The 17,464-nt window shown below is 38.5% G+C and overlaps 1 protein-coding gene across 15 annotated transcripts in view; it reads left to right on the top strand.

The window, feature by feature from the left end:
* The window catches only part of TENM2 (teneurin transmembrane protein 2), a 654,736-nt gene that overhangs the window by 536,791 nt on the left and 100,481 nt on the right, over window positions 1–17,464 (top strand). For all 15 annotated transcript variants that reach the window (XM_019289969.3, XM_010406241.4, XM_010406240.4 and 12 more), the window contains 3 exons: window positions 5,977–6,182; window positions 12,834–13,029; window positions 15,801–15,902. In XM_019289969.3, the coding sequence (XP_019145514.3) occupies window positions 5,977–6,182; window positions 12,834–13,029; window positions 15,801–15,902 (504 nt within the window). The remainder of the gene's footprint in view (window positions 1–5,976; window positions 6,183–12,833; window positions 13,030–15,800; window positions 15,903–17,464) is intronic.

Here is a 17,464-nt window from a genome sequence, read left to right as displayed (position 1 = left end):
TAACACATTAGCTAGCAGAAGTGTTAAGATGGAGGCTATGAAGGCTTGCAGATGTGGTCTTCTGAATATACACCAGACTCAGGGGCTGGCTTAGAAAAGCAAAGGATTTGGCTAAATTCAACAGGAGTTTTAGATTTGTGGTTGTGTTAATGGTGATAGCATGAGTTGCTCTGTTCAAAGTTAGGTGATGAAGTTTGGTAAATACCGTCAGAGGTGACTGTTATCCTGATTTAGAAATTCATAATAGTATTTATTTGCTCTTTGTGAAATGCAGTGAACCAACAGATCTTAATTTTATTTCAGTTATAATTTGCTTCTGATTCTGAAAGCGATGACTCTTGTGAAGTCATGCTCACATAATTGTCAAGATGTGCCTAAATTTTTAGGTGTATCAGGTGTGTCATATTTTACTAAAAGCAAGGTGTTTAATTTCACTGCCACATTGATTGGCTGCAGCTGATCCAGTGTCTTCTGCATACACTCTCTTTGACAATTTCTTTCCTCTTGCCACAACAGAAAATTAGGATGATGACCAGACAACCTGAGATTTTGTTTTTGTACCAGAAGCTGTTTTCCTGGACTTCTGAAAGCTCGTACACTCAGCAGTTTCCTTCCTCCTTCCTTCACAAAACAGCTCACTGGTACCTCAGCATCTTCAGCAGAACTGAAGTTCAAGATGTGCCTCAGCAGCTCCTCCAGACAAATTCTCATTGCCTGGCTTTTTAGCTCACTGTAGCTGAGGGAGTTTGTTTTGCAGTAGCAGTCAATCTATTGTACACATTCCAGAAATAATCTGTTCTCACTTGAGTCCTAGGGCACTTAGGTGATAGTAGATAATTTGAAGTGTAAGTTCATATGGGGAGCTGTCAGTGTGGTAACAGTGCATAGCACTGATTTTTCCACTGAAGACATTTGTACAGAAAAGACATTTTCTACTTTATTTTATTTGCCTTTCTGGAACAATAAGACATGTCAGGTCATATAAGTAGCAAATTTACCTAAGGAAAAAAGTTAAATTATCATGGAGATCCATAGTAATTCTCACACAGTCTTTTTTGGCAAAAAGTCAGTGGAGTCTCTTTTTATATTGAATGGTTTCCTTTACACAGCTGTACCATAAATTTCTTCAGAATTCCAAGTCATCTGTGAAAATCCCTGGCTATATAAAAAGAAAAACAGAAAAATAAGCTAGATAAAAAGATAAAGTAAGCTATGTCTGTAGCAGTGATTTATACGAAATATAGAATTACAGGAAAAGAAGGTAAAGAGAATTTAACCAACTCCTTATATATTAGGGGTTTTATTAGGTTATATTAGGGGTGATATTTCTTCCTCGTATTTAATTTGAGGTTGTCCACATTATTTTGGTAGTTCATTTATGATCCACTGGAATGGTTTTTCTGCTAGATGTTTTTCAAGAGTGCCATCAAGATGCAATTTGCAGTCATCCCCGTGATAGAGGCACACAGTCACAGCACTGGAGTTAATTGCTGTTTAAATGTGATGTCTGTAGTGTGACACTGCTGGTAGCCAGATTTCATTTTTATTTTTAATTTTAGCTACAGTGTAGGATACTGTAGTTATAAATAATCAAGTATATCTGGTTTCAGTGTAAATACAGTTCTGCCTCCATAGCTGACACTGCTTGACATCAGTTAAATTAAAGGCTGACTGGGCATGTCCCATCCGCTGCCACCTTGAATCTGACCTCCAGCTCACAGATGAGACCTGCTGACAGCTTAGCAGGGGGAGCTTGCACTGCTGTTGTCATGGATTGCCTGTCTGATAGCTTCAAAGGCAAATATACTTGAATGCTAAAACAGTCTTTTCAAATGTATATGCCAAAATAGTAATTCAGCTGGGTAAATAAAACAGCAGTTTAAATGAATAAGTGTTATTTAGTTGATGAATATATGTTTGACTGAGTGATTGAAATGGCTCCCTTGGGTAAGATGAAGAAGTGTGCTTTTAAAACTCTTTTGTAGATGTTTATAGAGAGAAAATGACAGGGGGAAAAAATCGAGTATCTATGGGGTTATGAGATAAACATGGAACTTTACAACAGTCACCCACAACAGAGAGAATGATCTTGGGATTCATTTGTTCACAGCAGTATGAGTAGTTTGGGTTAGTCTTTCTTCACAGATTTGTCAGTTTGTCACATCTGTAACTTCACTTAAATGCAGTTGATGCTCTTTGAATGTGATCTGCCGTGGTCCATCACATGGAAGAGCTTCTAAAAATACTTGAAGGGGAGTGAGTCAGGTGGCAAGATACATTCTCTGCATTAGGAGGTGAGGACTGAAGGGAGCTATAAAAAAGTTTGAGTCTCTAGTGACAGGGTTTGCCAGTGAAGCTGTTAGTGCAGAAAAAGGCATTGCAAATACCAAAGCTAGGATGATGGTCTGCTTTTCAGGTTAAAAAAAATAAACTTAAGCCTATTAACTAAGAAAAGAGATTCAGTGGTCATATCTGCTTTGCACTTTCTCTCTGTATTTATATCCTGGGGAGGAAGGAACATGAAGAGGCCAGTGCTGAGATACCTCCTGTAATATTTTTATTTACTGCTCTGCCTTCCTCATCTTCAAAGTGAGAATTGTTAAGAATTCTGTCATTATTAAGAATTCTGTTTCACAAGTAGGCATCTGAGAGCAGCAAGATCATGACCAACCCAGGTGCACTGGCAGTGTCAGAGCAAGGAGTAGAACAAAGATGCTGTCACTAGTTTTGTGTCTCATACCAACAAGGGTAACTCAGCAGGAATTTGTGATTCAGTAATGCATAATCTTTAGAGTTTATTAATATTGTGCTGGACTTAAAACTTTTTAAGTTGTTAGCTAAATTTGCTATAAATATGAAACCTAGATTTTAGTACAACTTTGAGCACTTCTAAATTTTGTTATTTCAGCATTGTAATGTAGCTCCGTAAAAACAGGATGTCATGAATTAGATTCTTAAAAGCAAAAGGAAAGGATCCTTTCAGCATGCCAGAGGTGAGGCAGCAGCTGTTCCTGGCAGATGTGGCACAGGCTGGGTATAGAGCGTGCTGTGCTACAGAAATACAGACCGAAAAAAGTCACCCATCTGCCCCATTCTTTGCTGCAGGTTAAATATATCTCGATCACTTGTGAGAGCTGATCATCTAACCTGCTCTTAAAATCCTCTGCTGTGTTGAACCCATCACAATTCCCTTCCTGGGGAGATTTTCCTAAGATGTTCCAGAAGGAGTGGTTTGGAGAACTAGAAACCAGGTCATTTGTGTTGTAGAGAAAAATAAGAGAGCATCTGTGGGGAGATGCTTCCAAAGATAATACCAAACTGAACTGAATCTTTCAGTATTAGAAACCTGAATCATGTCTCTAGGCTCACTGATGCCTACAAATTCAATTGTCTTATCTGCAGTTTTCACCAATTTTCAACATCTTTACTTCAAAATTTTGATGAGAAATACAAAGGAATGGTCATCTTCTAGTAATTGTTTTGGGGAAAGTCTGACATCCAATATATTTTTTATCTTTGCATGCTGAAGTAGTAGGAATGTAGCTCTGGTTCTCCTGATCACTGAAATTTTATCATTTTAGCTTAATTGAGGTATTTGAGGATTCTTGAGTCCTTTCCCAGATAAAAATACAAAGCAGAATTTTGGATATCCAAAGGAGGCTGAGGCTAAATTTATCCAGAAATATTAACCTTGATGCTCCATTAGAATCAAATTTACTTACAAAGTTACAGTTCTAGAGAATATATACTCAACAGATTTAGAAGCAACATAATTAGTAAAAGTCACTGACAGTTTGGAGTTGCTTTAATAGCCAATGGAACTATAACTGCCAACAGAGACTACTGTGGCCTTACCATTCACATGCTCAGTACGTTTGCTGCACTGGATAATAATAATTCCTGGAAATAGCTTTTTCTTTGACTGGTTGGCTATGGATATATTGCTGCTGAAAAACAAGGTTCTTTAGAGTGTGTCAAGGAGCCTTTTTCAGATTAGATACAGTTGATGTTCATTAAAGAATGCACAGTCTGCTTCCAAAGAAATTATTTACAGCACACTTTTTAAGAATATTGAAAAAATATTCATCATTTATTACCACGTCTTGGAACTGTGAAGTAAATATAATGTTCTCAAAGGAGGTGAAGGAGCCTGCAGTCTTGTGCTGACTCCCCAGCTCTGCCAGTGATTCCAGTATAACATGGAACAGGTGATTTTTTGTGTGTTCTCTGTCCCTGGTTTTCCTCTCCATGTAGCCTTACCCACTAAGGCCTAATTTAAATTCCAGTGAGATGGTGCCTGCCTTCATTGAGATAGGAACCTTGAGATACCCTCTGTTGCATAATCCATTAGAAATGAAATCCTGTCGTTTCCATGAAGCAGGACATGTTTGGATCTGGTTGCTCTCTGTGCTCCTGGTGGCTCTAAGGGCACTTTGCTTGACACTCTCAGCCATTTTTCCTTTCTTTGCAGCCTGTGGTTGCAGCTTCTTCTGCTTTCTCTTTCTTTGTTAGTGCTGTGATGTTATTGTAGACCCATTAACACAGAAAATGAAAAAACAAACAAGTTGCCAAAAACTATGTAGCAGTTGGTATTCAGAGCATTCTTTTACCATTTCGAAACACTGCCAACATGGTATCTGTTTCATTATGTACAAGTGTAAGTGCTGCTAACAGATAATTTAGAATCTATAATTGAAACTGTGCTTTTGCAGCACTCTCAATTAAAGACAGTCAAGACAGAAAAGCTGTTATGTACTTACCTGCTGGAATTATATGTTATTCTGTGCCATCCCATTACATTCATACAGTGCTGGAGTATATTTCAAAAGTAACTTGCCATTTATTGAAAATAGCATTACACCATGGCAAAAAAAAAAAGCGTGAAGTAAACACTGAGCTTTCTACAAATGCTATCAGGTTGTAGCAGAGTTATCACTACCATCCAGTGTGTGTTAATAGTGGTATTAGTGATACCTTTAAATTTCTGTGACTGTTAACAGATATTTTCAGTGGTTTTCTGGTTATTATAGTGTCTGTTGTAAGAATTTTTAAGTGGATTTCTCCCCATGTTGTTTGGGAATACCGAACACAAAATCAAACGTTGCCACATATTGTAGCTTAAAAGCACTGCTAACTCTTGTGTTCTGCACTCCATGTTTAAAATATGTGTAGCCTCAGAACCTGTTCAGCTGAGAAGAGAAGGGATTTGCGCCATGTTTTAAAAGCTGACTATTTCATGGGCTGGAAGCCAGAGCACTCAACCAGAAAGGTCTTGTGTCTTGTCTTCAATAATGCATGCTGGAAAACCAATGATGGTTTTTAACTAACCACAGCACGAGGGAAAAAGACTTGAAGATAGACCCTGCTTCAGGCAGAGAGAACTTAAAAGGCACCACATTGAGTTGTGCTAACTTTGTTTAAAGGAGAGGATGCATGTTAGAGTACAGAAATTGTCCTCTAAACCCTTCTGTGTGCATTTCATTTCTTCTGCCAACTCTCTTGTCTGTAACCTAAAGTCTGTTGGACTACTTTAGTGAAGAAAACAGTAGTAATAAAAATTTTCAATCAGTTAATTTAGATTGAAGTTACCCTTCAGTTGACCTTTCTGGCAATTTTTTTATAGCCTGGTTGTGTACAAGATGCAACTGAAAAGAGCACAGGGAGATTCACATGTGCTTAATTGACTCTCTACTGTTGCTATTTGATCAGTGAGGAGCAATCACAAAATAAAGGGTTTGAGGAATGAGAAGATTGCTGATGCGCCACAGAAAAAAAAGGGTGGCAGAGTTTTCACTTTTAATATCAGTGCCAAATTCTTACATACTTACTGAAACAGCGGGCAGATTGCATCTGGATAAGAAAGTTACAGCTCAATTTAAGAGGTGTCACTGCCACAGATGTTCATCTTGAATGAATAAAACTACCTGTATTAAAACCAGTTATCTCATTGGATTTATTTTTGCTTTTGTTTTATAGGACCATGGGTCACTAGGAATAGCAGCATAGATAGCGGAGAAACTGAAGTTGGCCACAGGGTCACCCAGGAGGTGCCCCCCGGAGTTTTTTGGAGGTCTCAGATCCATATCAGCCAGCCACAGTTCCTGAAGTTCAACATATCCTTAGGAAAGGATGCTCTTTTTGGTGTTTATATAAGAAGAGGACTCCCACCATCACATGCCCAGGTATTTTACTAGTGTGTTTGTTGGCTTTGAATGTCAGAATGCAAAAGTCTGGAGCATCTTTGTTGGGTTTATGTTAGAGTTTACAGAATTCAAGTTTAGGGATCCCTGTGGATTCCTTCATTTGTGATACTTGACTGAACACCTTGGTATTAACATTTTTAGGTTGTTGCATACTTCAGCAATACATTTATAAAAGAAGTAATTATGTCCTTGCCATTCAAACAAGGTTTTAAATCTCTGATATAATCGTGGCACGAATTGGGATAAAACTATCCAGTTATCCATGAGACAAAAATGATGAGCTGAGGACCAAAATCTTTGATCAGAGTTAGGAGTAAAGGAGTGGGGAGGTTTACATGGGTTTATTACTCTGCTTCTAAGAATTTATGAAGAAGGAGCTTTGGCTGTGCAAAATCCATCACCGTACTGTAGCAAGCTGTTCTAAAATGTTCTGTGAGTTACTGAATGGATGTGTTTGAGTGGTAAGAAATCAGGAGCAGCAGTGCAGAGCCCAAGGAGGGGAGGACATGTGGTCAGTTTTCCGTGAACTACACGTTAGCACGTGGTGTCTGAAATCTGATACAAAGACTAAAAAAATTGGGAAATTGCAGAGGGGTGTTGACTGATTTTCAGTCATTTCCAGCCATCCAGGCAACACAAAAAATGTATCTACAGAGAATATGTTCCAGGGTGGGAGCCTTTCTCAAGAGTGTTTCGATTTTGGCTGTAATGCTTCATTCAATATGTTGTCTTGAGGGTGAAATTATGTCTGTGGATCTTCAGCTGTTCCAGTGAGGTAATGGCATCATTCATTGCGCATGTCTCATTTAATTCAGAATTCTGGTGCTCACTTTCCCTATTCCATCATTAATAAAATGGCAGTTTAGTTGAGGAAAACAAACAGAAGTATAAATCATGAAATGAAAATTACTTAGGGCAACCAAAGCTCCAAAGCAATCGTCAAAGTTTGCTATGAATACAGGTTAATTTTAATTTTTTGACTAAGACATGATGGAGGTATGCCTGTATCTTTTACAAGAAATCCAGTTGGGAGTAGCTGGTAGCACAAAATATTTTTTTTTAGTTCAAGGTGAACTTTATATTGCAGTATGATCAGATGTATTTGTTCTAGGTTTCATTATGATGTTCTCATCTGAGAAGGCTATGATCAGGCAAAGTTTTTTTTTCTTTCATTCCACCTCACATGGATAGAATATAAATTTTGTGACCTTTCTGTTAAATTAAATAATGAGAAATATCATCTGTGTTTCCTCTTGAGCTGAATTCCTCCTCAGAGGACCTGTTTTCCAGTCTTCAAAGGAAGCAGTTCTAAACCTCTTCATAAGTGGGGTTAATGAAATCCACTGTATATAAACTGGTATACATCTGGTCTGAATCTGCAGTATAAACCAGCATAAACTTTCCCACATTCAGCAGGGTCCTGGTGCTTGTTAATAGGGTGATACAGCAGGAGATTCCTTGGCATTTTTGCCCAGCAATCAAAATTCAGTCAAGCTGCTACCAAGAGAAATGATTTTAGAATGAGAGAGGCAAGCTGTTACAGACCTGAGTTAGTGAAAAGAAGCCTTGTTCTGACAGAAAGGAGCACAATACTTTTGTGTGAATGAAAATAGTCTGAGGTTGACACCAGACCATATTTTAAAATTGAAATTTAAAATCCTTGTTTCTGTAGGTTAGGGACATGAGCTCTAAAGCAGTGAACAGCTTGACAGTTCATCACTGATCAGTGCTCATATGTCAAGCCGAGTAAAATCCTTTGTGGGAACAAGTCAATAATCAGCAAATTAGGTACATGATTAACCTGAGACAACAAGATGCAGTTCCTGTCTGAGAGCCCTGCTGAGATTTAACCTTCTCAGTATTACTGTTTAGCAAATATTCCAAATGCCTGGTTTAGTCAGTCAAACTGATGTAGCTGTAAACTTGTCTGGATGCAGCCTGTGTGCCATGTGCATGGGGAGTGGAGCTCTAGAGGAGAGGCAAATACACAGTTTTGAGTGGTATGCAGACTACAAACGGGAATGCAGAGCTTCTGAGCAAAATCCTTCCAACCTGTGTTGTGCTATGCAGAAAGAACAAGATGCACATCGCAGGCTTGAATGATCAATAGGAATTTAGTAGAAGAGAGTCATATAAATAGAATTGATAATGTATAGAAAACAAACTGTAAATGTCAAATAATGCATGACACGACTCTGCAGAGCTTACAGCAATTATGATGTTGCTACATGCTGGTAGCAGGTTGCAAATGATGCATGAAATGAGGTAACCCGATAGGAACTTCACTGGAATGTCTGGAGAAGGCAGTGCATGGAGCTGTATTGTTTTCATTTCCAGCAGAGTGTTTTATACTTATAAATTTTTCACGTCAAAATGAAAACTCTTTTCATTCAGAACTGTAAATGGCTTTATTTGAAAAAAAACTTGGAGAGCAGGGGAGCGTCAGTGTTCCTTTGGTTTTCAGCAGGTGCTCAAACACTTCTGGGTGCTCTGAGCACCTCAGAGTTACCTGATGGCCCCCGGGCTGTGAGTGCTGGGTGCTGGCCTGAGCTGGCTGGCTTATGACACATCCAAATGTGGGAACAAACCGGTCGGCTGCCATCGTGGGTGTCAGATGTTTTGTGGCTGTATTTTAATGAATAATTACCAACTGGATTTTATGAAGAACTAATTTTAGAGCACTTTGCAAACAAATTTCCCTGCCATATGTTTTCCCGGCTGCTTAGATCCTACAGGGCTTTGGCATAAAGGCGAATGCTCGCCACAATGCCAAGCGTGCTCCCTCTCTCCTGTTGAATATGCATCCCTTATTGAGACAAGAGCTCTAGGAGATCTTTCTTTTCAATTCCTAATCTCAAAAACTCTTAGGCATTTTGTGGAGGCATGCAAATTGTTTCAAATCTAAGAAAATCCCTGAAGATTATGCGGGCTCTCTGCATTTCTGGTCCTGAGCCCTGTGAGCTCTCTCTGCATCGCAGTGGGCACAAGGGGTTCCCTTCCTCTGTGTGTGACTGGGCTCAGTGGGTCTGTACTGGATGAATGGGCTTGTGCAGTGCTGGAGTCACAACCGTAGGTGTAAAGTTCCCAAACTGTTTTGCTAACTCCCCACGGTTACTGGAAAAAGAAAGTCCTTATTAGCCTATGAATAAAATGCATCAGAGGGTAGAAAGCACTGAATGGAGAAATTATAAAAATAAATTGCCCAGAAAGAACTTAGCATGAGATTTTAGGTTTGTAAATAAAAGTAAGCAGTAGGATTTCAGTATGCTGGGTAGTAAAAATAAACAAGCTCACCAAGAGAGTGAATTTGGAATTTGTTCAGCGATGTAGGCTGGCAAGTCACTTGCTTATATTGAGCTTTAATCATAGCAAGTACTCCCTGCTGCAAAATTGAACTCTGATGATGTAGTCATTTGGGATTTCTGCTGCATGTTGTTCCTGAGCAGTTTTAGCCATTTTTATGTGACTTTTGGTATGAAGCTCTGAAATATAAAGGATCATAAAAAAAGAAAACAAAAAAGCCAAAACTCAGTGAAACTTCCAAATTACTTCAGAGACTTAGTTTGGTTTGACATGTCTGTTCCCTAATTCATGTGATTTAGTGGCCTCTTCCTTAGCAGTTGTGTGTGTGTGTGTTAGATTAAGAATTCCACAGTTGCTTTTTAATGATCATGAAATTACTTTCCTCCTTTTCCTAGATGGGTCCTCTAATCTATTCATATATGCCAATAAGTAGCTTTAAAGCAAGAGTGATATCTTCAGCACAACATTATGTAAAATTAATTAATCATGCATGGGTGGTAAATCAGAAAACCAACAGGGCTGTGAAAAGCAAAATGATTATTCAGCCAAGCATGTGAAGAAATCTTATCTGCTTATGAATTCACAGTGTCATCTTGGTGACCCTTCAGTCAGATATTTTTGATTTTGGGGCACATATACCTAGTCCTTAGTCACATATTAAGATTAATACACCCAGGGAACCACCAGCAGATACATTAACTTCCTTCTTTTTTTCCCCTCAGTCCTGAGAAATCCAAAGAGGGATAAAAATGTATTGTTTTCTGTATCTCTTTGCACCGGTACTTCAGCATTCACTGAGTTATCCAGGTTCAGTCATTTTGCTTTTGCCTGAGCATTACATTATTTGTCATAGTTTGATTAAAGAGGGGCAATACCGGTCTTAACTGTACCAAAGTTAAAATTGTTGTGCCAAGGGACCTGCTCTCGCTAGGTCACACCCCATCGTCGTGAAGAGAGATTCTGCAGCTGAAACTACTTCAAGCAGTTTCAGGCTGAAAACTCTTCCCCTTCGATCTGGCCAACTGCTGAGCCTTCTCTACTATATGAGGTAGAATCAGCATCAAACAGAGGGAGGCAGAGGAACCTGCCAGCACAAGCAGAGACGAACAGCGTGTTGCCAGTGAGAAATGTCAGCTTTTATTGCTACTTCCTTAGTTGACCCTTTGTGAACAATCGTTCTGAAGAGCACAATTTCTTTTTCCCTAGATGTTGCCCAAGTAATAACATTTCCCAAGGAGGTGATGAGTCTGTCCTTAACCTCTGACTGTTAGACTGTGGGCTTTAGCAATCTTTCCAAATGTCATTGATTTCAGAGATAGATATATGTGTGTTTGGTACCTCAGATATGCTGAAAGTTACTGGCATGCCAGAATTCTCTACATCTCCAGCATGGTTTGCCTGAATTTTACTAATTTATCTAATTTACCTTTCCCCATAAACATCATATGTGGAAACTGGCTCAAGTTGATGGCAATCTGATAGCGAGTGAAACTTTTTATTCCACTTCTCTTGCTTTGTCCCTCGTTTGAAAGCATAGGATAATAGAATGGATAATGCACACACTGTGATGATGGCTCTCAGCATTAGTAGATTTGGGCTCAAATTCCTCCCTGCCATGGGTTTCCTTTGTGGCTGTAGGTCAGTGTCAGTTCCACATGTTTACCAGGAAGGCAATAGTTCTTCCAGACACTTCTCTTTGTTGTAAGGCTGAGCATACCAGGGCTTTATATTGCTGGTAGGTAAGAAGTTTTCAGCTAGAAAGGTGAGGTTTTATACCCCAGTTTTAGATAGCCGTGATGCCACTAGAGTGTTAAATTTGTCTGTCTCTTCCACTAGAAGGAAAAAGCTTCATTATTTAACTGCATATCATGAATAATTTGCTAGGACTTACAGTTAATGAGTGGAATACAGTGTGCAAGGCAGCCCTCTCTGGGTGTTTATTCTATTTAGGAGGCAAGATTACAGTTTTCTGTTGAAACTGAAAGCAAGGGAAGGTGGATGTTTTCTCATAGCTGTTGCAGCACAGCCTGTAAGTGTTAGAGATAATGGAGGGAAATGTAATGAAGCTACTGGCAAGCGAGCACGTACTATTACTGCATTTTATTGAACACATACGTCTTTCTTTAGACATGTCTATCTATCTCTATCTACTCCTACACAGATAAATGTGTCTAAAACAAGATGTGTTTTCATAGGGGACTTGTTACACAGCTATCAAAAGATTAGATGTATTGTTTTTGTTGCTTCTTACGGGCTTCCCTTAGATAGGGACTATGAGATCTACTCAGTTGAGCTTGAAAGCTCCAGAATCACAGACATTAAACACAGAAAAAAAACCTATTAGGACAGCTAGTCCAGCTGCTTTGTTATGCAGAGTTATTCCCTGTTGTAGACTAACCAATATTTCTTCCAGTCCTGTTTAATTGTGGCATCTCCATTGGGAGGCTATTTACTGAGCTTAATAGATAAGAAGCTTATCTGACATTCATCTTAGATTTCTTTCTTTCTTTTTTAGTTTCGTGCCATTAATGGTGCCATCGCTCTTATACTCTAAATAATCACTTGCTCTTTTTGATCCCTTTTCCAAAGATTAATGCAATGTTCTACCTTACTTGGAAACCATCCAAACAGAAATTCTCAGTTTTCCTTAGCATAAGTTCAGTTCCCTTATTTGTGTTATTCCTTTCCATGCTCCCTCTGGGTTTTGTATCACACTTGCCCTGATTGTTCCACATACAACCTCAGGTAAGCAACTTTTACTCTGTGACATAAAACTTGTGCAGTGTATTTTTTCTGGTGATGAGTTATATTAGACGAGCGCATTTCCTGTCTGTGCTATTCCTGTTTCACATTCTGGGGGCTTCCATTCAATGATATGTCTGGAGTTACATCTCAGATGTCAATTCCTGTTGCAAAAAGAATTTATTGTAGGTGATTGCTTAGAAAAGGGTTTAGGTCTCCTGGGTCTCTGAAAGCTGTGTAGGAACCTAAAATTAATGGGTCAAATAGTAGATTTCAAATTATTTCTCAAAAAACAACCTGTCAATTTGTACATTTTTATGATCATCTATGCAGAGGAAAGATGCATAATTCTAGGTCACTATTTAAGAAAGAATAAAAGTCACAGAATCTCTATATGTTCCATGGTCAACTAGCAAATGTTAGTTTCACATTTCTTCCAGAAATACCATTTTATGACAAGGTAGAGGAGAAAATAGAGGGTCATATTTTGAGCTGAAATATTCTGTATTCAGGTCTGTTTGTTTGGGGTTTTGTTTGTGTTCTCTTTTTTTTTTTTTTCCCTTGTTTGTTTTTTTTCACCTGCAGTATGATTTCATGGAACGTTTGGACGGGAAGGAGAAGTGGAGCGTGGTGGAGGCGCCTCGGGAGCGCCGGAGCATCCAGACCCTGGTTCAGAACGAGGCCGTGTTTGTTCAGTACTTGGATGTGGGCTTGTGGCACCTGGCCTTTTACAACGATGGCAAGGACAAAGAAGTGGTCTCCTTCAGTACAGTCATTTTGGGTAGGTATTTCCACAAGCTGGGCATTTTTCCTCTCTGTTTATATCTTCCCTTACTGAAAGCTGTAATATTTTCCTGCAGTCCTCAGTATTTGGCCTGTTTGTCCTTATGTTATGCTGTGCATTTTTTTTCTCAACACTACTCTGGCAAAGAGTCAGTAATGGGGTGTGGTGACTTTAATTCATTCATTTTTTTCTTAGTATTTTAGCATTCTCATAGATCTCAAGTTCAGTTTTGGAAAACAAGGCTCAGATAAGTTCGGTGTGGTTTGAAGCATTCCCCAGCTAATAGTCCTCTCCCTTATCTCTGTCATTTTGATACTTTTTATTTGCTTCTCTGAAGAAGCTTCTTTACACCCAGGTGGAATAGCATCCAACAGGAGAGCTGTTTAATCTTGGTGGAAAGACAGCTCAAGAAACTGATACCTGCAAATGAGATTATTGTTTGCAGCCACCCTAGAGATTAATTGAGTCAGTTAATTAACTGTATGTTGTTTTACAGCTTGCTACTCACCTTATAGTGAGTCATCTCCTCAACGTGGTGGAAGAACATCCAGCTGCAGTTTTGTTAGAATAGGATTACATTCAGTTGAAAATCAAACTGAGTCTAAATTCTCCAAGTTTTATTGGATTTGTTGACCTTTGAAACACTTAATGAACTTCGCTGACCATCTTTTCACAGTGGTATAACAAATTCTGAGATGTCCTATGTGATACTCTGTCCTGGCTGGTGAAGTGTTAAATGGCACTGTGTTGTATAAATTTGTAATTGCTGTTAGTTTAGGGAAAGGGAAATTGTAAAAAGTACGAGTGAGTTTTTAGACTTGATGAAAAGTAGTCAGAGGTATTTTCTAGTCTTGCCTAATTAATAATACGAAGCTTAGGGGTTTTTTTTCCTTTTACGTTAGAATAACATTCAGTTTGTTGGCTTAAGTCCCAAAGGGTGCAAGAGTGTAGGTGGATAATCAATACTGTCGTTAAGCACAAACATAATTGTTTCTGGTAACCTGAATTAAGATGAAAAAGAAATACTTTTCTATGAATGTCGAAATATATATATATATGTATTTGCATATTTCCCTCTAGAAGGCTTTTTCCACTTCTCTAAAACCAAGAACATTTGTGCTTCTATCTTGCTGTGCCCCTGTTGTGCTTAGAAAACCTTAGAATATTATAAGCTGCCCTTAAAAAAGTTGCCTGGTCAAGGCTATAGCTTTCAAGAGCATCAAAGGTCTAATAGCCAGGTAGGCTGCTTGATAGTGCAATGATAGTAATTGAAATGAAATCTGGAGAAAAGTATAGTGTTTTATCTGGTTCAGAGGTGGTTCTACACACACCTTGTATCAGATGCCTCATAATGAAAGGCTCTGAGACAGCTGAATGTCTCTCTGGTGTGGAAGAGGAGGAAGAATAACAGAAATTATGTTAACTCCCAGACAATACTAAATTTACCGTGGTTTTGAATACACAGAAAATGCATTTGTGTGCTATGAAGCAAAATAATGAATAAATCTATAAACAAGCTTCTTTATGAGACGAATTGATATCTTTGAGCATTACATTTCAATTTTTCTTTTCATTGTTTGCATGAATCATTTCAAGTGGTAACGCTAATGACATCTCTTTGAAAATTTTCTTTAGACTTTTTCTATTTGGTGTCCTGCAACTGTGAAATTAGATTTAAAGTTCTACTTGAATCCTTTTCTTCTTTGCAGTTTAATTTGACAAATAAAAATACTCTCTGTAGTTCTGCGAGTTCCAAATCCAGATTTTATTTTCTGTGCTGTACAGCAGCTTGGTTTGGTGCCTGGGGCTGACAGAACCATTTAGTTTGGAACCACAGGTCCCACAACAACAGGGAGTGGTAGTGAGGAGTAATACTCCAATTAGATTTTTGTTCCAATAATTCAGTGTTGAAAATATGTTCTGCTGAAATCCAACAGCTTTCAAATTAAAATCATTTTAAGAATTAATTTCAAAAATGAAATTTTATTTTAGGTTGTTATTATGCAAAGTAGTGTATGTTTTATCCAAATGATAACAGAAATTGTGGAAAATAAGTATTTTGGTACAGCTGAAATGTTATCAGGCTGATGTGTCTCCTCATGTTATTGAAGTCATCAACATTTCAGTCAGTCACTCAAACTCTAATATTAAACTTTGTCCTCTTTTTACAGAACTCTTCTTCATCCTCTTGCACAGTCACTTGCACCTTTTTATTTCATTTTTTCAAGGCTCAAGTAAATTTGCCAGAGCAAAAGAGCTCCTCTTTGTCATGTTCAGCAGATATTTTTGTCAGCTTAATTAATGAGGCTTTAGATGCCTGTAGAAGGAAAAGAAGACACAGTCCTTGGGATAATCAGTTTCCCATGGCCGAGTGGTTGTGCAAGAACAAAGTCTCATTGCAAAAGTGTTGATTTTCCTGATGAAATGTTGTGTTTGCTACATAATATAAACTCAAACATGGCTGTAGAGGTCTTAAGAGGTTTTGCCTGTTTTTGGAGCAGAGGATTTGAGCACTACCAGACGACTTTGGGATCTAATAGTGCCCAGAACTTAATATGTGACTTCAGTATGTCACTAGATCTCTACACTTACTCATGCTGCCATGAAACCTGGTGCCTTCTGCTTCACCTGAGCCTTGTGCTGTTAATATTGTTAGGGGTTGTTCTTCTAAGTATTGAAGACAAATTAAAATGGAGGAAAATTAAACCAAAATCTGTAGCCTTAACAGGGACCAACCGGTTAATGTGCTTGTGATGCTTTAATTTCAGACTCAGTGCAAGACTGCCCACGTCACTGCCATGGGAATGGCGAGTGTGTATCAGGGGTCTGCCACTGTTTTCCAGGATTTCATGGAGCAGATTGTGCTAAAGGTATCATTTTCCCTATATTTACAAATAACCACAGTGTGTGTTTGTGATCTATTGATCTACGGTGCCTGCTAGCTAGCATGGGTCTGAGCTAGATTCAAATAGAACAGTTTGCTTTTTTTTCTTAGATCTCAAGTTCAGTATGATCAAGAGGAAGTACTGCCATGTTACCAATGAGCTTGCATAGCTATAGCTTTTTTTGTGGCTAAGGTAGTAGACAGAAATGGCAGAAAATATTTATTTTCTGGAAAAGTGGATGAATTATCAATGCTTTCTGATAATCATTAGCTGGTCTGCAAGAAAAGACTGATTGTCTTCATTGATAGAATGTAGTATGTATTCTGGCTTGCCTGAGCCTTACTAGTACAAAGCATCTTTCTTGCATATAAAATTACTCTTTGACCAAAGGAACTTTGCCTTTTGTAGAAAAATAGGTAGGACCTGATGAAATCTTAAAATAAACATTTTCTGAAATGTCAATTGTAAATTTTAACAACTAAAACTGGGAAATACATTGCTATCAAGGATTAAGCAGAAATCTAAATGAGACATCTAAGGATTGGCAGTATGTGTTTATCAAGTTTTTCTGAGAGTTTCAGATAGCAGTCTTAGGGAAAAGATTCATAAAGGAGGACCTCTTTAGTTTGTACAGCCAGTAGCAGATATATTATCTAAATGCAATGGCTTGGTTGTATTCCCCTCTGCTCATGAGCACACTCAGAATATTTCACAATTTGCTTCCTTCTTAGTTTGTGTGAGATTTAGGCACACTATCAATATCATGCTTACAATTATTTTCCACAGGGTTGTTAGTGTTCCAAGGGGGAAAGCCTGGTGTTTGAAAACTTTTTGAAATAATTTGAAGGGCCTTAGAAATTTGCTCATTTCTTCTTAGACTCCTGGTGCAGAATTGAGGCGAGTTCATTGTGCCCCACCTCTCTCACTGCAGTAGCATATCCGTGTGTCTATGAAATACTCCTTGAGTAGCTGTTACAGTTGTACTGGAGTGAGTAATTTCTGGTTTTTGCCTCCACATTTGGCTCTTGAAGCTGCCCCAGTTTAAAAAAAAAAAAAAAATAGAGACCCCAAGGGCCTTGAAAAGCTAAGGCTGATATTTCAGTGCTCACCCTGCTCATTTTACAGAACACTTCAAATACGGTGTGCATGTTGTTTGATTACCTGAGAAATTAAGACAGCTGGTAAATACAGAGAGGAGATATCTGTATTTGACAAAGTAAATGGTGTGATAATGTGAGCTATAAATACAGACTGACAGCTCTGTGCATTTCTGTGGTGTTAACCTGTGAAAGTATGCATGCAGTGACTGTGTGCTTCACTGCCACCCTTCACACATACATGGCCATTATATCAACTCATTTGCATTTTGAGTTGTGGAGCAATCCTGCATTGTCTACTGAACCTCTGTGTAACACTGTATGCTGTGTTAGTTCGAGAAAATACTTTGTTCAGGCTGTGACAGATAAATAGCTTTTTTATAGGGTGCTTGTCAAACTGTATCTGTCAGGCTTCTCCTGCCCCTCAGTGCATTCCCTCTGCTTCCTGCT

The sequence above is a fragment of the Corvus cornix genome, chromosome 13 (genome assembly GCF_000738735.6).
Source record: "Corvus cornix cornix isolate S_Up_H32 chromosome 13, ASM73873v5, whole genome shotgun sequence".
NCBI lineage: Eukaryota > Metazoa > Chordata > Aves > Passeriformes > Corvidae > Corvus > Corvus cornix.
Note: the sequence above shows the minus strand (reverse complement) of the source record. Positions and strands in the feature narration are given on the sequence as shown.